General features: G+C 42.4%; 1 protein-coding gene across 1 annotated transcript; it reads right to left on the bottom strand.

Annotated features, from left to right (window-relative positions):
• On the bottom strand, positions 1–24679 carry mbtd1 (mbt domain containing 1). The gene is made up of 11 exons (XM_048593336.1): positions 24560–24679; positions 21889–22023; positions 18812–18900; positions 15385–15619; positions 11199–11254; positions 8783–8887; positions 6981–7128; positions 5526–5608; positions 1276–1510; positions 198–272; positions 1–107 (listed from the first exon to the last, which is right to left on the bottom strand). The coding sequence occupies exons 1-11, from the start codon at positions 24669–24671 to the stop codon at positions 97–99; spliced, it is 1284 nt and encodes a 427-aa protein (XP_048449293.1). The 5' UTR covers positions 24672–24679; the 3' UTR covers positions 1–96.
• Positions 24680–25000: the final 321 nt, after the last annotated feature.

Here is a 25000-nt window from a genome sequence, read left to right as displayed (position 1 = left end):
CTCCAGGCAAGTTTTGGAACGTCACCTTTTTTCTTTTACATGTAGGTACTTAGGGATCGCAAATTCCTGAGAAGTGAGTTGTAACCTTCAAGGTGTTCAGCATATTTCTAATGATGTAAATACAAGTTAAACAACAGAATAACCAAAGAAGACAGAGCCAAAAAACAAATCAAATCATTAAAAAAAAGGGAGCCTACTTTTTTTGTGCCCCTTGTACTGGCTGGACTTTGCTTTCTTCTTTTTCATCACATTGGTTTGATTCTCCCTGGAGGCTGAAAGAGGAACAGGAAAGCAATTTAAGAGACACAAGACGGGAAAGAGCAATGTTCAGCTCGCAAGCCAGAACTTGGACATCTCCACTGCCAAACTACAGATCATAAACAGGCAGAAAACAGGATTCTGACAATCTTGGAGAATTACAAAGCAGCAATACACTTTAGGAAGGTCAAGGGGACGAGAACAATCCACAGAAATTCAGGCATGTGGACAGAGCAGCTGTTTCCCATTTCACCAAAATCACCAATAACTTGAATATGTCACCTTTAACAGAAAAAAAATCCTAAAGGCTCTTCACAGAGAAGTAATCAGACCAAATGGGCACCGAGCAAACTTCGAAGCTGTTTGAAAGGGTGAAGAAAAGCTCGGATGAAAAAGTGGGATTTTAAAAAGGTTCTTAAAAAAGGAACAGAAAGTGAAGAGGATCACGGAGCACAGGTGAGAACTCGAGAAATTGCAGTTGCAAACAAAAATGGAAACAGAATGCCCTAACTATTGGGCTGAAGGTCTTGGGCTAATGATGTGAGATCAGGGATGAGATCATACCATGGCAATATGGAATTTAAACTGAATTAATGAAATAAGTCAATGAAGCAGTAATCTCAGTAATAATGGCCAAACTACAAAATAGTAAATCACACCCTGCTCAATAAGGAAGTCTGCCACCTTACTGGGCCTGGCTTATACATGACTCACAGCAATGTAGCTACTCTTACCTGCCCTTTGAAATGGCCTAGCAAGTTCCAAGGGGTTGCTTATAAACAAAAAAAAAAAAAAAAAAATCAACAACACTCAAAAAGAATGTGGAAGTTTCAATCACGAGCAACTTTCTTCAGGCTCAGGCAGTGTCAGGTGTCTATGTCTTTTGAGGTGAAATGGGCTCATCTGTCATTAGATAGGTAATAAATGCTGAGCTCGTCATTGACATCTACACCCTGTGAACAAATAAAACATGCCCCATGCTGCCAGCTGGTTTTAAAGGATAATCTGCTAACTTACCTTGCGATGCTGGTGGCTGAAGCTGGTAGCCGGTCAGTTCACACCAGCCAACAGGGTAAAGATCCGGAGATTCGCAGTCTACCCACTGGTCATATTCATCCTCCCATCCATCAAAGTGGATCCTGAGGAGCCGATGGACAATGCGGGTAACAGTTGCTACACACACCAAACGCGGCTCCATCAGATCTACAGCTTCCAATTTCATTCCCACTCGGAAGCCATGGTTTGGAACTTCCTGTGTTCACAGGGAAAGCTGGAGATCAATCATTTGGAAAACCTTTTCAAAAATAATACTCTATAACTACGTCTAATGTGGAGTCAGTTCTGTGGGTCCAGGCTGTGCCTGGGAGCACACCACAGGATCCATACATTCAGCAAGTACAAGCAAGCTTCTCAGCTCGGAGAGAATAGATCCTGAGTGCGACGCAGCTAGGATGTGGGCACATCTCAGGAATTAGGAGCTCTGTGGGAATTTGGTGTGGAGGGCATGAGGTCCCGTTTGAGATTTATAATTGGTCACTACAGAATATAAGGCTTACAGGAGGACCAAGGAATAAGGACCCGAGAGTATTTGATTTTAGCAACTTCCAAAATGTTTAAATTAAAAAGGGAAGTCATGGCAGGAGAGCTCAAAGCTGTGGTGTGCTCTTCCTGCTTGATGTGGGAAGCCAGGAACACTTGCAGTGCCCGAGACCAGCATGTATGCAGGAAGAAAGTGTCTCCAGCTGCAGCTCCTGGAAGGCCAGGTTTCAGAGCTGGAGCAGCAGCTGGGGACACTATATGGCATTCACAAAGCTCGGAGTATCGTGGATAGTATGCACAGAGAGGTGGTCACACCGCAGTCTAAGATTCCCCAAACAGGAAGGGAATGTGCAATGACCAGGCAGTGTAGGGATTTGCTGTGGCTATTCCCCTTGTAAAACTGATATTCTGCATTGGATACTGTTGAGGGGAATGGCCTCACAGGGGGAAAACAGAGGAGCCAAATGCATTGCACCATGGTTGGCCCTGTTGCACAGGAGAGCAATAAAAAGTGTGGGAATGCATTAGTTAGATGGTATTCAATTTTAAAGGGAGTAGACAGCAGCTCTGTGGCCACAAATATCACTCCAGGGGTATAGTGCCTCCCTGGTGCTAGAGTCAAGGACGTCCAAGTGGCTACAGGACATTCTGGAGGGAGAAGAAGAATAGCTGATGGCCACAGTACACACTAGTAAAAGCGACATTGGGAAAAGAGAAAAAAGGATGCAATTTTAAAAGCAAAATATGGGGCATCAAAAAACAAGCTGAAACGTCAGATCTCAGAAGATAGGGATCTCAGGATTGCTACCAGTACGACGTGTCAATTCAGGTAAAAACAGCAGGATATATTAGATGAATACATAAATAAAGAGACAGAATCCCTACAGGATTTCGGCCCATTGAGTCCGCATCAATTCTCTGAAGGGGATCCCACCCAGATCCACCCCTTAATTATATCCCTGTAATTCTGCATTTCCCACAGCCAATCCACCTAACCTACACATATTTGGGCTGTGGGACGAAACTTCAGTTCTAATTATCAAAGGCCAGCAGATAGTTGGTGGGGTTCCAATGTACAAGTTCCCCTCCAAGTTATTTACCATACTGACTTGGAAATATATCAGTTTCTTCGCTGGTGCTGGGTTAAAAGCTTGGAATTCTCTCCCTGGTGTGAGGGGGAAGTGTTTGAGATTCCTAGGACCAGTTCTGGGGGAGGTGGGACCACTACAAACTGGATGGGTTATATAGGGGCAGGACTAGAATTTTTTTTTGGTGGTTGCTGTTCTACACATTTAAATTCCTCTCCATCCAAGCCCTTGACACTAATGCAGTCCCAATCTATGTTTGGAAGACACTAAAATTGAGGTGTAGTGGATAATGAAGAAAGTTACCCCAGAGTACAACAGGACCTTAAATCAGATGGGCTGAGGAGTGGCAGATGGAGTTTAATTTAGATAAATGTGAGGTGTTGCATTTTGGAAAGGCAAATCAGGGCAGGATTTATGCACTTCACAGAAAGGTCCTGGGGAGAGTTGCTGAACAAAGAGACTTTGGAGTGCAGGTTCATAGTTCCTTGAAAGTAGTGTCGCAGGTAAACCGGATAGAGAAGACGACATTTGGTACGCTTGCCTTTATTGGTCAGTGTATTGAGTATAGGAGTTGGGAGGTCATGTTGTGGCTGTACAGGACTCTGGTTAGGCCACTTTTGGAATACTGCATTCAATTCTGGTCTCCCTGCTACAAGAAGGATGTTTTGAACCTTGAAATGGTCCAGAAAAGATTTACAAGGACATTGCCAGGGTTGGATGGTTTGAGCTACAGGGAGAGGCTGAATAGGCTGGGGCTATTTCCTGGAGTGTGGGAAGCCGAGGGGTGACCTTATAAAATCATGAGGGGCATGGATAGGGTGAATAGCTAAGGTCTTTTCCCCACGGTAGAGCAGTCCAAAATTAGACAGCATAGGTTTAAGGTGAGAGGGGAAAGATTTAAAAGGGACGTAAGAGGCAACTTTTTCACGCAGAGGGTGGTGCATGTATGAGCTGCCAGAGGAAGTGGGGGAGCCTGGTACAACTACAACATTTAAAAGGCATCTGGATGGGTATATGAATAGGAAGGGTTTAGAAGGATATGGGCCAAATGCTGGCAAGTGGGACTAGATTTGTATAGGACATCTGGTCGGCATGGACAAGTTGGACCAAAGGGTCTGTTTCCATACTGTACAGCTCTAGGATTAGGACTGATGTCCTCAGGAAAGTATTTGCTCCTGTGGTTGGGGAGGGTTTAAATTAAAATGGCAGGAGGATGAGAACCTACGCAAGGAGTCAGAGGATGGAGAATCAAGGAGAACAACAAAAGGACGAAAGGGGAAATGAAGGACAGGGATCAAACTGAGCCATCATGAAAAACAATGGGAATGGGACAAGTAATGTCATAAAGATAAGCCTTAATGCTATTTAATTGGCTGTAAATTGAGAATGTGGAATGAGACCTGGGTGTCCTCATTCACCAGTCGCCGACGGTAAGTGCGCAGGCAGTAAAATACGCCAGCCTTAATGTGAGAGGGTTCAAGTACAGGAACAAGGATATCTTACTACAATTATCCAGGGCATTGGTGAGGCCACACCTGGGATAGTATGTGCAGTTTTAGTCTCCTTATCTGAAGAATTACATTTTTGTTATAGAGTGGGTGCAGTGAAATTTACGAATTGATTCCTGGGATGGTAGGATTGAGTATGAGGAGAGATAAAGTCAGTTAGGATTGTATTTAGAAGAATAAATTTGGGATGAGGGAAATCTCATACAAACGTATAAAATGCGAACAGGACTAGACAGGTTAGATGCAGGAAAGATGGTCCCAATGACAAGAGAGTCCAGGACCAGCAGTCATAGTTTAAGCATAAGGGGTAAAGCTTTTAGGACAGAAATTTCTTCAGACTGTGGAATCCACGATCACGAAAAGCATTCTAGGCCAAAACATTTTATGATTTCAGGAAGCAGTTGGTTGTAGCACTTGGGGCAGAGGTTGGGGGGGGGCAAAGGATTAAGGGATCTAGGGGGCAAAAAAAAAAAGCAGACTGTTTAGTTAGATGTTCAACCATGACCATAATAAAATGACGATGTGGGCTAGAAGGACCAAATGGTCTACTCTGCTCCTATTCTCTATGTTTGTGTGTTACTCAATCATGGGATATTATAGCAGAAGCTCTTAACAACTGGACACAAGCCCTTTCTACAGGAATGATTTAAACAGCTAACAGGAACAGCTAACCTTGTTGATCAGACTTTTGTTTCCTCTTGCAGTGAGGAGGCCTGCTACAGTTTGAGATTAACAAACTCTATACATCCAAGATCAAATGCTGATTCCACCTAATTCACATGATTCCATGCTGCAGAGCGAGTCTAATTGAATAAACCCAATGTTCTGATTACTACCCAAGCAGCCACACTAGCTTGTGCACAATCACCCACAGATGCAGATAGAACTTTATTCTCTCATCAGGGCAACTGTCTAAAAATTCAGTAGCTCTTTCAACTTTACTGTCAAGGTCACGTCATAGAAGTGGCCAGAATCAAAAAAAACATGCTTGAGCTTAAAATAGACAATTGTCAGTAAAAGTTCAAAACTTCTACTTAAGGACGAGTTCCCTAGTGCCAATTTCCAAATGCAGACAGAATGAGAAAGAATAGAGGGAGTGGAAGAAGTCATCTCCAACAGCTTATCCTCTCACCTTGTTGAACAGTTTGACAGGTGCTGCAACGGATCCCGTCTCCCTAAGGTAGTCGAACCATTTGAAAGGAATTTTGGAGTAACCTGTAAAATAGCCAGCATCACCTTAGCGTGCAGTAATTTACTAAAGCTGAAGTGCCCATCTCGTCTTGGGACATCAAGAACGTTCAACTGGTGGGACAGTACAACACATGACACCAGTTCACATACCTGCTTCAAATACAAAACCAGAGATGGTGCATACACGTGCGTGCAACCACTGTGCTCTTTCTGCTCTCCCCTCCTTTCTGTCAGCAACAACTCAATCTGACACACAATGAATACCTGGCTAATGGCAGTCATGTTGGTATCACCACTGAATCCGATTCCACAGTCTACCCATTATGTTTACTTAAGAGTTTCTAATACACACGAACAGATGGTGACCCTGGAACCAGAACACCACTGGCTTTCTCCTCTCCCTAGACCTGAGAACGTTAAGACTACCTGTGGCACACTGACTACTTCTTCCTCCACGAGATCAAGATAACTCAACTCCGAGCAGGAATCCATTCTCGACCTTCCTAATTTGAAGCTTTGTTGCACGAAATTTATGTCAGAAGTCCTTAATTTTCAAGGGATGGTCCCAATTTAGAACTATGATCAGACTTTGTTTTAAAAAATTATACTATTTTACAGACTGATACTGGCTTGGGTAATTCCCAAGCCCTGATTAAAGATCATTTCCTGCAATCTTTTATATCCACAGCAGATGGTGCCTTGAATTAACATCTCGTACCAAAGACAGCCCCTTCAAAAGCACTTGTGTTAGGCGAGATTTTACAATAGAAAGAAGTATGTCCTCAACAACGAAGGAACCAACAATGAGCTGATCAGGGAGCGCAGACACTTTATAGTTGAGGGTACACCAAGTGTGGATCTGTTATCATCACTGCTAAACTGCCACGGAGGTGCTCTACTTTACTGTAGTTTAGTTTGTTAACCTGCAGCTACATAAATTCTCCTTTTCCATTCCACTCATTACCAGAGGACAGACAGCTACTCTCCTACCTGGGACTCATAGCAAGGTTAAAGGTATTGTCCCAAATGTAAACAAGTTCTCTCTCACAAGGGATCAGCTCTGAACTCAATTTCCTGCAGCATTTCACACCAATACTCAAATCATCCTGATCTTAGCAACCCTAGTCACCGACAAACCAAAGGAATCTTTGCTTCTGACTGACCTGGGAGATACCTTGGAGAACCATATTAAAATCAACTAAGTCAGCAGCAGTAAGCTTACAGCAAAAGAGAACTTGAACTTAAAAAGGAATAAACAGCAGACAATGGGGTTCAAACCCCATCACATGAAATTAATTCAGACCGTCAATGAAACAATGATATTGCATTGAGCTTTAACAGAGTTAGATCCACAGCAATTAAACTATTACATGTTACCCACCAAGAAAGCCATTACCTCTGGGAGGAGTAAGTTCAATCTTGTTGATTTCACAGAACCCCACAGGAAAAATTGACGGAGAAACGGAGTGGTAACAAAACCAGTCCGAGCCATCTGCTGCCTCTGAGCCATCGATGCCAATCATCAGGTAGCCCTCAGCTAATACCTATAAAAGAAATGGGGACATTTCACAAGTCGGAAGAAAAGCACATGGTCAATATCATAGAAATTCACATGGATCCTCTTGCAGAGTGCAGAAGGATGCCAGGTAGTGACAATTTTTCTTTCTTATACAACTTGGCGTCAAAAACATTTCTGCAGTAATTGTTCACAAAGCAAATAGTGAGGAAGGGTATCACGAAATTACAAAGTTTCACCACAACACCATCTCAGTGAAGTGAATCTCTCCAGTGACTGATCAGTTTAAAGCCTTGGTGGCTCTTTCAAACGGCAAGACACAAAGGCAGGCTTGCACGGTGTGCTGCCATTCCAACTAACAGATATGACAGACAGTAATAGTTTACAGCAGGATTACACCCATGGTTCTTTAGAAAAAAAGAATACAGTATTTCTTTAGAGGGTGAAGAATAACATGAGAAATACACTGGCATCTGTGCGGCAGGTCCTAAAACTCATATCCACTCACGACTGCCCAGCTAATTGTTCCAGATTTTACTGCACACTAACGGAACATCAATTCTATAGTTCACTCCTCAGAGAAATTTGGTTTTGACTGCATATCTTTCCTCTTCAAGACTTAAGCCAGTGCTGCATTTAGTCACAATGCAAACATATTAGGAAAGATTAATTCATTTTTTTCCTTAAGGATTGGAATATTTCTCCACAGCGTTCCTTTAAGCAGACAAAACAATGAGCAATCTTTCATCACTCAGGTTAAGCTAAGGGTGAATGGAAAGTTGGAGGAGCCAGCAACAAATTTGTGAGCAAAGCGGCAGGTCACCATTCTACATGGTGAACTCGGAAACTACTGGATTTATATTTCAGAATTTGTAATCTGCAACAATGATCACTTGTCTTTAATCCCTTGTATAAAGCTCAATCGGCAGCTGGAGGATTCAGGGGTGCTGGTCACACCCAATCTTTGGGAACGTAGTTAATTGAATTAACTCAGGAATAGCTTAAATAAACGTGGTGACTTTAAATCTCAAACATATTCTAAGACATTAAACAGAAAAAAAATTGCAAGTTATGATCTTTTGAGTTTGCATATATGCAAATTCAAGTAGTTATTTACTAAGGGTCATCAGGATTATTTGCTTACACCTGATATTCCTGCGCTCACTGCAGCAGGTACAACAGGTTATGCCTGTATAACAACTATACTCCACCTTCCCTCTCAAATGGATGACACAAAGGATGAGCATTGCAGGTTCAAGAATCAATTTAAGATTAATCAGTTGACACTGAGCCTGTGGGCAAGACAGAACCTGTAGTCTCCGAACAATCCTCTAGCTCAACAGTAGGGAGTGACACTACAGTTTAAAGCATCAAAACAAATTCCAATTCAAAATAGCTAATAGGATTAGGTTCAAGCATACTAGTATATGCATGGAATCCCCAAATGGGAAGCATCAGAAACTTCAACTCACTTGAACAGAGCTGATAGATGATCCTAAACCCATCTCAGTCAAGGTTCCTCCTGTAAAAGGAAGAAAACTTCCCTCCTATCAGGACAACCGTCTGTCAAGGTCCAAGAGCAGCACAACAACCAAGTGCCATTTATAAAACCCCTGGTGAAGAGGCTGCTGGAGTAGAGTGATGTGGTAGGGTTGTGTGCACACATGTGCTAGTGCACTTACTTTGCGGACTGTGGCCACACAGATCGCAGACAAATTCAGTGGGTCAATTGCTTCCAGCTTCATCCCTTCCTGGAACCACTCCCCACTCTGGTCCACATCCTTCACCTGGAAATCAACAGACTTAGTACACTCACGAAGAAAGGCAATTCTTCAACAAAAAAAAAAAAAAAAAAATCAATCAATCATTCTCAGGATATAGGCATCAAAGGTCAGCATATATTATCCGCACTTTATTACCTTGAGGTGGTAGTGAACTGCCATGTTCAACCCAAAAATGATTTAACCAAGTAGCACATTAGGCCACTTCAAAGCGAGTTAATAGTTAGCACAACAATGTGAAATTGGAGCAGATAGAGGCCATTCAGCCTTTTAATGTCAAGGCATTCAATGATGTCATGGCCCTTGTCTGCTTCAACACATTTCCTACACTATCCCCCTGCCATTTCTCATATGCAAAATACCAACCTTGTCTTGAATATATTCAACATCAGAGCCTCCACAACCCTCTGGAATAGAGAATTTCAAAGATTCACCACCCTCAGAAGAGTTTACTAGTCACCTCAGTTAGTAACAGTCTACCCTTATGCTACTCCTTGAAAGTTATTAGTAAAGCTAATAAAAAGTTATTGTTTACTGTGATGGGATTTGAATACAAAAAGTAGAAGGTTATGTTTCAGTTACATCACAGTGAGATAATATCTGGACTACTGTGTACAGTATTGGTCACCTTATTTCAGGATGGACGCCGTTCAGAGAGTTTATCAGACTAATATGTGGAATAGTTGGATTGTCTGATGAGGAAAAGTTCAGCAGGTTAAGCTTAAATCTGCTGGAGTTTGGAACATCAAGAGGAAACTTGGTTGAAGCAGAAAAGATCTTCAGGGATACTGACAGGTGGAAAGGATATTTCCTCTTATGCAAGAAATTAGAGCCAACCCCTTAAGACATAGATGAGATTCATTTTTCCAGGAGGGTCGAGTTTCTCAGGGACTCTACTTCCAAGCCTGTTGAGGAAGAAATTCTTTGAATATTTTCAAGGCAGAGGTATATGGATTCTTGATAAGCAAGGGGATGAAACTGATCAGGGGTAGGCAGATGTGTGAACTAATCAGTTCAGCCATTACCTTATTGATTGGTAGAGTGGGTTTGAGGGGTCAACAGTCCCTACTCCTAATTCTTACATTTGATGTTTGTACGCAACAAAAAATAGTGACCACAATTATTTGCTAGAAAACAGCTTTCAAACGATTTGTGTAAAACAACTAAAAACTTCACTAGATGGAATTAGAAAGTTTTAGAAAAGCTGTCACATGTATTAAAAGAACAGGTCTGGAGGCAAAATTGATAACACGTCGGCGTCCTCCAGAGTTTTGACACATTCAAGCTCAAATGATCATGACACTTCACAAACATAGCCACAAGGAAAGAGTAGTTATAATGCTGATGCAAAACTTAATTCCTAAGTAAGAACTTTGGCCTGGAACAACATTGGTAATTTAGAAGCTGTTCTCTTCAAATGACAGATTATAAAATTAGAGGCAGATTTCAAGGAAAAAAACATGTTCAATCCTTGAATAATGGAGTCCTTCAGATGTAAAGCTGCCTTCTCAACTCAGAAAAACAAATTGCCAGTAACATTCCATGACTGTAAACCAGTCACAAGATCAGGCTTGTTACAAGACTTTATATTCATATTTCTGGGTCTATTTTTGCAGCTGGACAGCTTTGCACAGAACATGAAGGTTGATGAAGGAACAAGAAGAAATCTTGCATTTAAAGATGAACTTACCAAATTATTGTTGTAACAAAGTGAACTTGACCACAAATATCTCGCATCCCTCTGCTAGCAAATAGTGTTTATTTGATTTGGCCAGTTCAACCTCATTGAGTTTGTAACGCTGCATGATTAAACAGCATTTATTACAGTAAGCTGCAACATGAACCAAAAAAATTACATCCAAGGGACTAAGCAGGAGTTGTGTTTGGATTAAAAAGGCACATGCAGCGTTTGAACATACAAATTAGGAGGCCATTCAGCCCCTCAAGACTGCTGTGCCATTCAATAAGAACGTGACCGATCGGATTTTATCCTGACCTGCAGATTCCCACCTGCCCCTGATATGCACAAAGTCCCTTGTTAGTCAACTACCTATTTCTGCCTGAAAAATATTCTATTACTTTGCCTCCAGATTTCCAGAGTTGAGTTTGGGGGAGGGGGGGTGCTTCCGCAGACCTAAACATCAAAAAAAACTCCCCAAATGGAAGACCCCCTCATTTTTGAAATGTCCCTAAACCAATTCGACCATCTAATTAGGCAAACAAGGAAACTCTATGCAATCATGAATGTTTTCAGGTTATAAATATCGGTAACACCCCACGTTAACCATTAAGGACACAATTCCTTACTTCAGCTTACCTTTGCAAACAGCTGTGGTGCAGCATCACATTGTCCTTCCTGCTTCTTTGAACCATCTAAATATTAAAACAAAGTTTGTAAATTTAATATAATTTTAAAAAGGGCACACAGCCAAGCAATACAGGAACTAATCAATGATAGAAACTAAACCTAGATGCGAATAAAAACCAACCAACAGCACAGCCTGGAAGTTCAGGATTAGTTTTCAGATGAAATTTCATAGGCATGAAAACGTGAATAGTCAGAACAATAACAGTCACTTCTGATTTCAGCTATGTTCTCATTTTTAATCCTGCCCGAAATATCATATATGTCCCCAAGCTTCCGCATTATTCTCGATTTCCAAGGCGGTGGTTATTTATTTGTCTTTTGTTTCTTTCATATCTAATACATTATATAGTACCCATTACAGTCATAGTAATGTAGCACAAATAAAGGCTATTCAGCCAATTGTGCCACACTGGTCATCAAGTATGTATCCTAATACCATTTTCCAAGACTTGGTCTGCAGCTTTTTATGCTATGGCATTTCAAATATTCCCCTAAATACTTCTGTCTTGAGGATTCCCACATCTATCACTCTTAAGCAGTGAGTTAGAGATAATCACCACCCACTTGGTGAAAAAGTATTTCCTGAAAAACCCTCTAACCCTCCTGCTCCTTACTTTAAAACTATACTCTCTGATTATTCACCCCTCTAAGGGTCAAAGTTACTCCATACCTATCTTATCTTAAGTCCCTCAGAATTTTGTACACCAACATGTAAATTGGACAATGTACATTTTTTAGAAAGGTGTTATATGAAATACATGTTTAGGCTAGTTTTCAGAGTGCTGCTCCTTGATCAGATGAAGTGGAAGGAAGCACACAGCGCAGAATTTATAGGCGGAGAGATCATTGCAAGATAATTCTAGGCAATTAAGGGTGTCAAAAGATAGTACGAATGGTGTGAGTGGAGTGTCAATAGGATGAATAACAAGTCTTCGCAGATGATCAAGTGTCAAGCAGTGTGAGTAAAGTGTCAACAGCTGAATAGCAAGTGAAGGGATGACCTATAATTTGATTAATTAAGGCAGAGAGATAATTACAAAAAAATAAATAAAATTAAATTAAAAATAAGGTGGTGCTAAATACAAACCAAATGGCTGGAATAACATGATAGGTATAAGTTATATGACGAGGGTGTAACTAAAGTAACAAGTAATCCAAAAATGTACAAACCAGTAAAAGGTAGAGAGAACATAAGTTATCAAGGTGCTGGTATCCAAACAAAACAGGAGGGAAGATTCTGCAAACATAATTTTTTCATAGAATCCCTACAGTGTGGAAACAGGCCATTCAGCCCAACAAGTCTACACCACCCCTCTGAAGGGCATAGAACATAGAACATAGAACATTACAGCGCAGTACAGGCCCTTCGGCCTCGATGTTGCGCCGACCTGTGAAACCAATCTGAAGCCCATCTAACCTAAACTATTCCATTATCATCCATATGTTTATCCAATGACCATTTAAATGCCCTTAAAGTGGGCGAGTCTACTATTTTTGCAGGCAGGGCATTCCACGCCCTTACTACTCTCTGAGTAAAGAACCTACCTCTCACATCTGTCTTATATCTATCACCCCTCAATTTAAAGCTATGTCCCCTCGTGCTAGCCATCACCATCCGAGGAAAAAGGCTCCCACTGTCCACCCTATCTAATCCTCTGATCATCTTGTATGTCTCTATTAAGTCACCTCTTAACCTTCTTCTCTCTAACGAAAACAGCCTCAAAACCCTCAGCCTTTCCTCATAAGACCTTCCCTCCATACCAGGCAACATCCTGGTAAATCTCCTCTGCACCCTTTCCAATGCTTCCACATCCTTCCTATAATGCGGTGACCAGAACTGTACGCAATACTCCAAGTGCGGCCGCACCAGAGTTTTGTACAGCTGCAACATGACCTCATGGCTCCGAAACTCAATCCCTCTACCAATAAAACCTAACATACTGTACGCCTTCTTAACAACGCTATCAACCTGGGTGGCAACTTTCAGTGATCTATGCACATGGACACCGAGATCTTTCTGCTCATCCACACTACCAAGAATCTTACCATTAGCCCAGTATTCTGTATTCCTGTTACTCCTTCCAAAGTGAATCACCTCACACTTTTCCGCATTAAACTCCATTTGCCACCTCTCAGCCCAGCTCTGCAGCTTATCTATGTCCCTCTGTAACCTACAACATCCTTCCGCACTATCCACAACTCCACCGACTTTGGTGTCATCCGCAAATTTACTAACCCATCCTTCTACGCCCTCATCCAGGTCATTTATAAAAATGACAAACAGCAATGGCCCCAAAACAGATCCTTGAGGTACACCACTAGTAACTGAACTCCAGCATGAACATTTCCCATCAACCACCACCCTCTGTCTTCTTACAGCTAGCCAATTTCTGATCCAAACCGCTAAATCACCCTCAATCCCATGCCTCCGTATTTTCTGCAATAGCCTACCATGGGGAACCTTATCAAATGCTTTACTGAAATCCAAATACACCACATCAACCGCTTTACCCTCATCCACCTGTTTGGTCACCTTCTCGAAGAACTCAATAAGGTTTGTGAGGCACGACCTACCCTTCACAAAACCCAGACCCATCCCCCTGTATTTCCCAAGTCTAACCCAAACATTGCTGAACACTATGAGAAATCTAGCATGGCTAATCCGCCTATCCCGCACATCTTTGGACTGTGGGAGGAAACCAGAGCACCCGGAGGAAACCCACGCAGACACAGGGAGAATGTGCAAACTCCACACAGACGGTCACTCAAGGATGGAATCGAACCCGGGGACCTGACACCATGAGGCAGCAGTGCTAACCACTGAGCCACCGTGCCGCCCAAATTCAAATTCCACCATCTGCCATGGCAGGATTCGAACCTGCGTCCCCAGAACATTTCCTGGATTTCTGGATTAATAGTCCAGTGATAATACCATCAGACCATTTCCTCCCCACACCCATACACTGAACAGTATGGTGGGGTTACATGTAGTGCAACATGAAATTTGGCTATCAGTTCTGTACCCATGAAGACGACCTCAACTGTGACCTTGGGCTCATGTCGCACTGCATGAGCCTTTCACTGGTTTGTACATTTTTGGATTACTTGTTACTTTAGTTAGACCATCGTCATATGACTCTTATACCTATCATGTTATTCCAGCCATTTGGTTTGTATTTAGCACCACCTTATTTTTAATTTAATTTAATTTAATATTTTGTAATTATCTCTCTGTCTTGATCAATCAGATCATAGGTCATCCCTTCACTTGCTATTCAGCTGTTGACACTTTACTCACACTGCTTGACACTTTTGATCACCGGCAAACACTTGTTATTCAGCCTGTCGACACTCCGCTCACACCATTTGTACTATCTTTTGGCACTCTTAATTATCTGGAGTTAATCTTGCAAAGATCTCTCCACCTATAAATTCCGTGCCTGTACACTTCCTTCCACTTCACCTGACAGAGGAGCAGCGCTCTGAAAGCTTGTGATTTCAAATAAACCTGTTGGACTATAACCTGGTGTCATGTGACTTCTGACTTTGTCCACCCCCGTCCAACACCAGCACCTCCACAGCATCTATAAGTTTTGACACACATTTGGGGAAGTCAGACGTGAACCCAGACCCTTTGCTCCAGAGTTAGGGATATTACCACTGTGGCACAACAGCACCGAAATAGATTAATAAATTTAAAGGTCCATCACTTAGGACAAATTTTTTTTGCATCATGCTACTGATTATCCACATATTGACACCACAATCCTCTCCATGCAATATTTCTTTTAGTTCATTTGTTGGATATTAGCATTACTGACAAGGCCAGAATTACATATCCCTAACTGCCTTTACTGGAATGGCTTACTGGGACTGAGGGCAATTAAAAATCACATTGTTGTGGGCATGCAGTATTACACAGACTAAACAAAGCAAGGACAAGTAATTTAAAATGGAGTGGGTTTAAATGACTTTTCCTTCTGCTTCTGTCAAGCCTATAGATACACTTTACAAACAAAACCAAGTGGGCACAGAACCAGCACAGTAAACACAAAAAGGGGATCTCAGTGAACCCCAATTGTAAGGACATCTGGTCAGAATACAACACAAGAAAAATTCTCAACTCAACACTTGCCTGTTCTTTTGAATCGGTGTCCAATACTTCGAGACCAACCAATGGGGTGAATGAGTGGACTCAGCATGTGACACCAGAAATCATCTGTTCCATCTTCACATTCTTCGTAGATAAGTCGTAAACGTCCTCCCACTATGCTTTCAACCACTGCTATTCGTGTTCGGCAGAGGTGAGTTTTATCAACAACTTCTACGCGCATGGCAGTTTTGAATGGGTACTGCATGCTTTCAACAACCTGCAAGACAGCTTGATGTGACTGAAGTGAAGTGGCTGGCATTAGCTACACTTCTGAGCCTTAAGCAAAATGTTACAATACTATCTGTTTCAGTAGCAAGCCAGAGTGGGGCCAGTTTCAAATTAAAGGACAGTTTGGAGAGCTCAATGACTTTGTAGTAAATAACTTGGCCACAAGTTCCACGTTCACGCAGCAGATTGCTTTCTCAATGGAAATGAGTGCCAAATCAGAACAAACAAAGATTTAGTAGATCCGCCCGTGCTAACCAACAAGCTTGGTCCATGCTCTCGTGTTGGGAGAGATATGAAAAGAAACAACTGGTGCTCCTGGAATCAGACTCAAGCACAACTCAACATTTGTGAAGAAACAAAGGGTAAATCACATTAGCAGGAGCGTAAAATTAAATAAAATTAAAACAAAATAAATAATGAGAGATAATATCGATTTCCCACACTGAAAATGTATATACCAGTGAAAATGAAGGACTGTACGAAAAGGGATAATCAGCCATGGATGACTAAGGAAATAAAGGAGGGTATCCATTTGAAAAGTAATGCATACAAAGTGGCAAAGACTATTGGGAAACTAGGTGACTGGGAAATCTTTAAAAGGTCAACAGAAACCAACAAGAAAAGCTATAAATATAGATAAGATGGTTTACGAGAGTAAACTAGCTCAATATAAAAACAAATAGCAAACATTTCTACAAATATGTAAAATGAGAAAGAGTGGCTAAGGGAAACTTTGGTCCATTAGAAGATAGAAAGGGGGAATTTAATAATGGGAAATGAGGAAATGGCTGAGGCACTGAACAGGTAGTGCATGTCGGTCTTCACAGTGGAAAATACAAATGACGTGCCAATAATTGATGACAAGGAGGCTATGGCAGGTGAGGACCTAGAAACTATCGCTATTAAAGAGGTAATGTTGGGCAAGCTAATGGAGCTAAAGGTAGACAAGTTTCCTGGCCCTGATGGAATGCATCCCAGGGTTCTAAAAGAGATGGTGGGGGAAATTAGCAAATGCGCTTGAGGAAATTTACCAAAGTTTGCTGGACTCTAGGGTAGTTCTGGCAGATTGGAAAACAGCAAACGTGACGCCACTGTTTAAGAAAAGGAGATAGACAAAAGGCAGGGTACCATAAGCCTGTTAGCTTAACTTCTGCAGTGGAACAAGTGCTTGAATCTACCACCAAGGAAGAAATAGAGACACATCTGGATGGAAATTGTCCCTTCAGGCAGACACAGTATGGGTTCATGAAGGGTAAGTTGCGTGTAACTAATTTACTGGAATTCTTTGAGAAGTTCATGAGCACAGTGGACAATGGGAACTCAGTAGATGTGGTTTATCTGGATTTCCAGAAGGCATTTGTCTAGGTGCCACACAAAAGGTTGCTGCATAAAATAAAGGTGCACAGCATTACAGGTAATGTATAAGCATGGGTAGAGGATTGGTTAACTTAAACAAAGCAAATAGTGGAAATAACGGATATTTTTCTGGTTGGTGATCAATTACTAGTGGTGTGCCTCAGGGATCAGTGTTGAAACTGCAGTTGTTTACAATTTACATAGATGATTTAGAGTTGGGGACCAAGTGTAATGTGTCAAAGTTCACAGATGACACTAAGATATGTGGTAGACTAAAGTGTGCAGAGGACACAAAGTCTGCAGCGTGATATAAATAGGTTAAGTGAGTGGGCAAGGGTCTGGCAAATGGAGTACAATGTTGATAAATGTGAAGCCATCCATTTTGATAGGAATAACAGCAAAATGGGCTATTATTTAAATAGTGAAAAGTTACAGCATGCTGCTATGCAGTGGGACCTGGGTCTCCTTGTGCGTGAATCACAAAGTTAGCTTGCAGGTGCAATAGGCAATTAAGAAGGCAAACAGAATATTGTCCTTCATTGCTAGAGGGATGGAGTTTAAAAACAGGGAGGTTATGCTGCAGCTGTATAGGGACCTGGTGAGACCACACCTGGAATACTGCGGACAGTCTTGGCCTCCTTACTTGACAAAGGATGTACCGGCTCTGGAGGGGGTGCAGAGGAGGTTCACTAGGTTGGTTCCGGAATTGAGAGGGTTGGCTCATGAGGAGAGATTGAGTAGACAGCGACTATTCTCATGGGAATTCAGAAGAATGAGTGGGATCTTCCAGAAACACAAAGTTATGAAGGGAATAGACTAGAAGCAGGGAGGTTGTTTCTCCTGGCAGGTGAAACTAGAACTAGGGGGCATAGTCTCAAAATAAGGGGTAACAGATTTAGGAATGAGTCAAGGAAGAACATCTTCACCCAAAGGGTTGTGAATCTGTGGAATTCCCTGCCCAGTGAAGCAGTTAATGCTACCTTATTGAATGTCTTTAAGGTAAAAGGTAGACAGATTTTTGAACAGTAAAAGGAATTAAGGGTTACGGTGAGCAGGCAGGTAAGTGAAGCGGAGTCTACAAAGAGATCAGCCATGACGTTATTGAATAGCAGAGCAGGCTCAACAGGCCAGATGGTCTACTCTTGCTTCTACCGTTTATGTTCTTATGTAACATTTACGGCATGGACTGCTCCAAGAGTTGCCAGGCAGCAACAATTAATTCAACCCAGGAGTAAGGGAGGGGCTTGTTGCAAGGTTTGAGAGTGGTCACTCAGGACAGCTCTGTAGTCACTGAAGCAGAGTTCAAAGGTTGCAGGGCATCAATGGGAAAAGTCTGATGCAGGCTCAACATTAGGCAGTGCTGCTTTTAGCTACACTGCTGGAAAGGCAACTGACTAACATGGGTTCTGCATTGAAGACTCAGTGAGCAGTCAAAAACAGTTGAATGCCTCTCTGCTGTTAGAACTAAGGAGACATTCTAGGAGCTTGTAGGCATCAAGTATCAGAGTCCTGAGGCAATTCCTGAGAACTGTGTGGGCTTAGAAGCCATGTGTTTCCAAGTAAAGTTGAGAATGCAGTATTTTCAAACCCAATTAAGCTGCATTTGCTTGATGCAATGAGCAAGGTTAGACCCCAGAAGAACCCAGCAGTATGAAGCTAGCTCGTGGCTTTATTTTCTTCATAGGTTCCATGGATCTCGCACATAATCTAGCTTTCCTGTTTAAAAAAAAAACTTACTACCCTTTGCCTTATTGTAACAAATTTTGGCAGTATGATTCAGGAAAAAATGGGAATTGAAAAGGAATAAAGGAGCTGACCATCTTACCTTGGAGCAAAAATCAGGCGGAAGGGTCTTGGCACCAGTTAGTCTTTTCACAAGAAAAGCTTTCCAGTTTGTATATTTGTGTTGGATAGCTGCAAAAGGGAATAGCAGAAAAATTATGCTGGATTGAAATTATGTCAGGCAGTAACAGACATCGACCCACGTATGAAGCAGAAGATATGATCATATTCTGACTGTATTTATCACCTAGAATGTCTAAGATAATTTGATAGAATAGACGTGTACAAGGTTATTGACTTGCTCGCCGAACTGGCTTGTTCTCGTTCAGACTTTTCGTCACCATGCTAGGTAACATCATCAGTTTAGCCTCCGATGATGTGGTGTTATTCTGCTCCGCTTAGAATTTATACTGTCCGGTCTGTCATGGTGAGTACTGTCACTTCGGGTTTTGATCTGTATGATTTGATTTGTATATCGGGTCCAATTCTATATGATTGTTGATTGAAGTATGGGTGGAGAACCATGCCTCTCGGAATTTCCGTGCGTGTCTATGTTTGGCTTGGGCTACTATGGTTACTTTGTCCCAGTTAAGCTGATGGCCTCCATTGTCTGAATTTACAGATATTAAGGAGAGATTGTCGCGCCGTTTTGTTGCTAGTTGATGTACATGTATTCTGATGGCTAGTTTCCTTCCTGTCTGTCTGGCACAGAATTGGACCCCATATTTAAACCCATACAGATCAAAACCGGAAATGATGCTACTCACCATAAATGGACCAAACATATAAATTCCAACCGGAGTTGAATAACATCACTTCATCAGAGGCTCCACTGATGATGTTACCTACCATGGTGACGAAACATCTGAACAAGAACAAGCCAGCTCGGTGAGCAAGTCAACAACCTCACCCACAACCACAGCTACAGATCTTTATCAAAACTTTGAATAGATGTGTACCTACAGAGAGATGATGATTGTGGTGAAGACTGCGAACAGGTTGAGATGAATAAGGAATTAAAGTGGATGAGTGTCACAATCATATAGGATAACACTAATGACTTTATCAAGTGTAATTTCAGTATCCCATACAAGTAAATGAAACTGGACTAGAAGGATAAGAACAAAAGAGAAGTACAGCACAGGAACAGGCCCTTCGGCCCTCCAAGTCTGTGCCAATCATCATGTCCTAACAAAATGAAAAATACAAATCTTCTGCCCTTATTCTGTCCATATCCCTCTATTCCCTCCCTATTCATGTAACCATCCAGATGCCTCTTAAAACGTCACCAACATGCCTGCTTCCACCACCTCTTCTGGCAGTGCATTCCAGGCTCCTACCACTCTGTGGAAAAACTTCGTTCGCAAATCTCCCTTAAACTTTTCCCCTCACCTTAAACCTGTACCCCCTTGTAACTGGAACTTCAACCCTGGGAAAAAGCCTATGACTATCCACCCTATCTATACCTCTCAATTTTGTAGACCTCGATCAGGTCTCCTCTCAGCCACCGTCTTTCCAGTGAAAACAATCCTAGCCTTTTCAACCTTTCCTCATAGCCAAGGCCCTCGAAACCAGGCAACATCCTGGTGAGATAACACGGTGTAGAGGTGGATGAACACAGCAGGTCAAGCAGCATCAGAGGAGCAGGAAAGCTGACGTTTTGGGTCGAGACCCTTCTTCAGAAATGGGGGAGGGGAAGGGGATTCTGAACTAAATAGGGAGAGAGGGGGAGGCAGACAGAAGATGGATAGAGGAGAAGATAGGTCAAAGAGGTGGGGATGGAGCCATTAAAGGCGAGTGTTGGTGGGGAGTGAGGGAGGGGATAGGTCAAGTCCAGGGAGGATGGACAGGTCAAGGAGGCGGGATGAGGTTGGTGGGTAGGAGATGGGGGTGGGGTTTGAGGTGGGAGGAATGGTTAGGGAGGCAGGGATGAGCTGGGCTGGTTTTGGGATGCAGTCGGGGATGGGGAGATTTTGAAGCTTGTGCAGTCCACATTGATACCCTTGGGCTGCAGGTTCCCAAGCTGCTTGGCCTGCTGTGTTCATCCAGCTCTACACCATGTTCTCTCAGATTCTCCAGCATCGGCAGTTCCTACTATCTCTGTAACAACATCCTGGTGAACCTTCTTTGCACTCTCTCCAAAGCTTCCACGTCTTTCTGGTAAGGTGGCGACCAAAACTGCACACAATACAGCCTAACAAGGGTTTTATGTAGCTGCACCATGGTTTGCCAACTCTTGCACTCCATGCCCTGGCGATGAAGGCAAGCATACCATATGCCTTCTTCATCACCTTGGCCACCCACGTTACCACTTTTAGGAACCGTGGACCTGTACGCCCAGATCCATCTGTGTGTTAATGTTCCTAAGGGTTCTGCTACTTGCAGTATAATTGACACCTGAATTGGATCCTCCAAAATGTATCACCTTGCTTTTGTCTGGATTAAACTCCGTCTGCAACTTCTGTGCCCAAATTGCCAATATTGGATTTCTGAGAAAGATTGGCACGGGCTTGGGAAGTGATAATGCCTACAAGATTTTGAGGAGGAAATGGAAGTTAGAAATGGGGCACCACTTTGCAAGGGCATTGTTATGGGAATTTTTTTTTGAGGATGGGGGTGACATCAGCAGCTCTAAGACAAAACACAGTAAATGAAGAGACAAAGGAAATTGTAAACAACAAACAATACAGAGCACCCAGAAGAGAAGTTGGATGGCCAGCAGTTTAGTGGGTAGAGAATTGAGGGAACAGCATTTGGGTCTTGTTGAGAAGTGCTGTTTAGAGAAGGCATCGGTGAAGACACCAGGCAAACTAAAGAAAAATACCAGTTCAGGGCTAGGGCAGAGGGCAGTTTGGTGGTAAGGGCAGTGTGACTGAAAGGGATCAAAGTGATGGAGACAGCTAATTAGATGGTGTCAATGACAAAGAAATCTATGAATTCCTTATTCCTCTCATTGGACGTGAATGTGAAGGAAACAAGGGGCATGGGTTTAAGATAATTTGCAATAGAGAATGGGAACTGGGAGTTAATTCAGGAAACCAGAATAGCCCTGGAAGCTCTTAACAACATTGGCAAATTAACAATTTGAATTGTTAAAAAAAAAAAGGAAAGAACACTTACTGCGAGGAGTAACTAATGGCTTGCCACTAGTTGCACACCAGCCAACCGGATGAACATCCGTACCACATATATTGCACCAGAAATCAAGACTAGAGTCATTGTCAAAACCTTCATATCGAAGCAAAGCCTTGTAACCTACAAGAAAACAGAATCACTGAGACCAAGAAATACATTTTTATTAGCGGTTAGGAAAAGTGCTCATTGAGCCAATGTGCACTTGCAGTGATGGCAGCAAGACTAGATTTGGAACCTCAGTTCATACAATCCAGCTCAAACACCCAATCACAGCCACATTACTACAGGAAACACAGATCCCATCGCAGAGAGAGGCAGGCTCTCTCCTGAGTAACAGCTGTACACCTCATAGCTGTTTCAGAGCCGTTCTGCCTTCACCCTAGAGAACATTTTCCACCACCTTCAGGACGAGATCAGAAAGAAAATACATATCCATGTTTTCTTTCCCTCAGTGTGGGGGAAATGGAGACAACAGGGTGTGAGGCAAGGCAGACTTGCATCATCACAGCACCTCTCATGATCAGAGTCAGTCTAAGGAGCTTTATGACAAAGGAAAGTATTTTCGAATGGAGTCAGAGTAGCAGTGTAGGAAACGTGGTAGCCAATTTACTTCCATCCAAGCTCCCTACATAGGTGATGAGAAAATGATCAGATAAGCTTTTTACAGTGATTTTGTCTGAGAGAGAAATATTGGCCAGCACTCCCTGTTCATCAAAATAATGCAATGGGATCTCACTGACACTGAAGGAGGCAGACAGGGTCACACTTTATCATTGTATTCAAATAACAGTGCACCTCCAACAGTGCTGGTCACCCTCAATGGGACCTGAACCCAGAATCTTCTGATTCAGAGGCAAGATATAGTCAACGTGAACAATATGAACTGTTCTATTCTTTAGCTGGAAGCCAATGAATTTTTGGCCATAATTATGCAGAGAAGTTTTCAAATGAAGGACAATTAGATGACACATTGGTGTTTCAAGACAGCAAAGTCATCATGCTATGTTAACCCCAGGCCTGAAGGTCTTACATTTTTGTACAATCAGGTACACAGGACTATCTTTATATCCTTGCTCCCTAACTGGTTAGGATTGTTTAAGCTGATTGAAGGTAAAAGTATTTATGAATGCCTCATCCACATTGCAGCCCTACTTGACAACATCCACCATTTCAGCAATCAGAAACAGGACAAACAAATCTACAGCTGCTCTCACTGTTTTACTCAACATAAGCTGGTGGCATCATTATTCCAACAGCAACTTAGTTCCCTCTCATAGGGACATAGAAACAGGAGCGGGAGTCAGCCATTTGGCCCCTCGAGCCTGCTCTGCCATTATATACAATCACAGCTGTTCATCAAACTCAATACCCAATTCCCAACCTCCCTGCTGTATCCCTTGGTGTCTTTAGCCACAAGAGCTATATCTACTTTCTTCTTGAAAACACAATGGTTTTGTGTCAACTGCTCTCTACAGTAGAAAATTCTACAGGCACACCACTCTCTGGGTGAAGACATTTCTCCTCATCTCAGTTCTAAAAAGTCTGCCCCTCATTTTTAAACTTTGGCCCCTGGCTCTGGCTCCCCCAAGCATCAGCAACATCCTTCCTGCATCTAACCTGTCCAGCCATGTTAGAATTTTACAGGTTTCTACAAGATAGTCACCACTGCCTCAACATTTTTCTCATCTCCAGTGAATACACTACTAACTACTAATCCTACAATCTCTCCTTATGTGTCAGTCCTACCATCCTGGGAATCAGCCTGGTAAACCTTCACTGCACTCTCTCAATAGCAAGAACATCCTTCCTCAGATAAGGAGAGCAAAACTGTACATAATATTCCGGTGTGGCTTCACCTATATAAAAGTGAAGCCAAGACATCCTTGATCCTGTACTCGACTCCTCTCACTATTAAAGGTCATAGAATCATAGAATCCCTACAGTGTGGAAACAGGCCCTTCGGCCCAACAAGTCCACACCAACCCTGAGAGCATCCCACCCAGACGCATCCCCTTATAACCCACCTAACCTACACATCCCTGAACACTACAGGCAATCTAGCATGGCCAATCCACCTAGCCTGCACATCTTTGGACTGTGGGAGGAAACCGGAGGAAACCCACGCAGACACAGGGAGAACATGTAAACTCCACACAGACAGTCGCCTGAGGCTGGAATTGAACCCGGGTCCCTGGCGCTGTGAGGCAGCAGTGCTAACCACTGAGCCACCATGCTGCCCTACAGCCAACATACAGTTTGTGTTTTTAAACTACCTGCTGCACCTGCACTTTGTGACTGATGCAGGAGGACAACCAGGCCTTGATTAACAATCCCTTCTTTGAAATTACAGCCAACATTTCCCCAACCTTAATTTAGTGGTGGAAGCATTGTTGAAGAGGCTAGGCTGGAAACCAGATGATCACCACTCAGGCACCACACTAACTATAAAAAAAAAGCTCTTATACAACTAATTTTTTTTACATTAAAAGCAGTACATAAATCTTAAAGGCACTTCACAGCAGAGTTATTAAACAAATATGATACCAAGTCACAGAAATATCGGGGGCTAAACATTTGGTCAAGAGTTGGTTTTAAGGACAGTAAGTTATGTGCAGCAATACCTGTCATTGTTGCCAAAACAAGAATTCGATTGTACCTGCTAACTTTATGATGCTTGCAATCCAGAAGACCTTGGTAGGCAGGTTGCAATCTGTGTTCGGTACCTCCACCCTTACACCCTCCTCAACGTCTCCCCAGTGAGTCCACATAGGTACCTGTTTGATAACAAAAAGGGAGCAGTGTTACAGATGCTGCAGTCATGATCTAACTGAGCTTCGATGGGCTGAGTGGCCTAATTCTGTTCCAACATTTCTATATTCACAGTTCCAGCTGTATCGCCACACCAATTGTAATAAGTATTCTTGTCATGTGATACAAATTGGTGCTCCCTTAAGTTTGGCTTCTCGTGTTTCAGTCCTGAAGACTGCAAACTGAAAAGCTTCAACTTTGTCTCTTTTTTTAAGCAATGTTTTAGTTCTGGGCTGTAACAAGTGTAGTCATAAAAAGCTACGATCACTAAAGGATTATTTGCAGAAAT

Source organism: Rhincodon typus, unplaced genomic scaffold, assembly GCF_021869965.1.
Source record: "Rhincodon typus isolate 14 unplaced genomic scaffold, sRhiTyp1.1 hic_rhity00002683, whole genome shotgun sequence".
Classification (NCBI taxonomy): domain Eukaryota; kingdom Metazoa; phylum Chordata; class Chondrichthyes; order Orectolobiformes; family Rhincodontidae; genus Rhincodon; species Rhincodon typus.
This window is presented reverse-complemented; position numbering and strand designations above follow the sequence as displayed.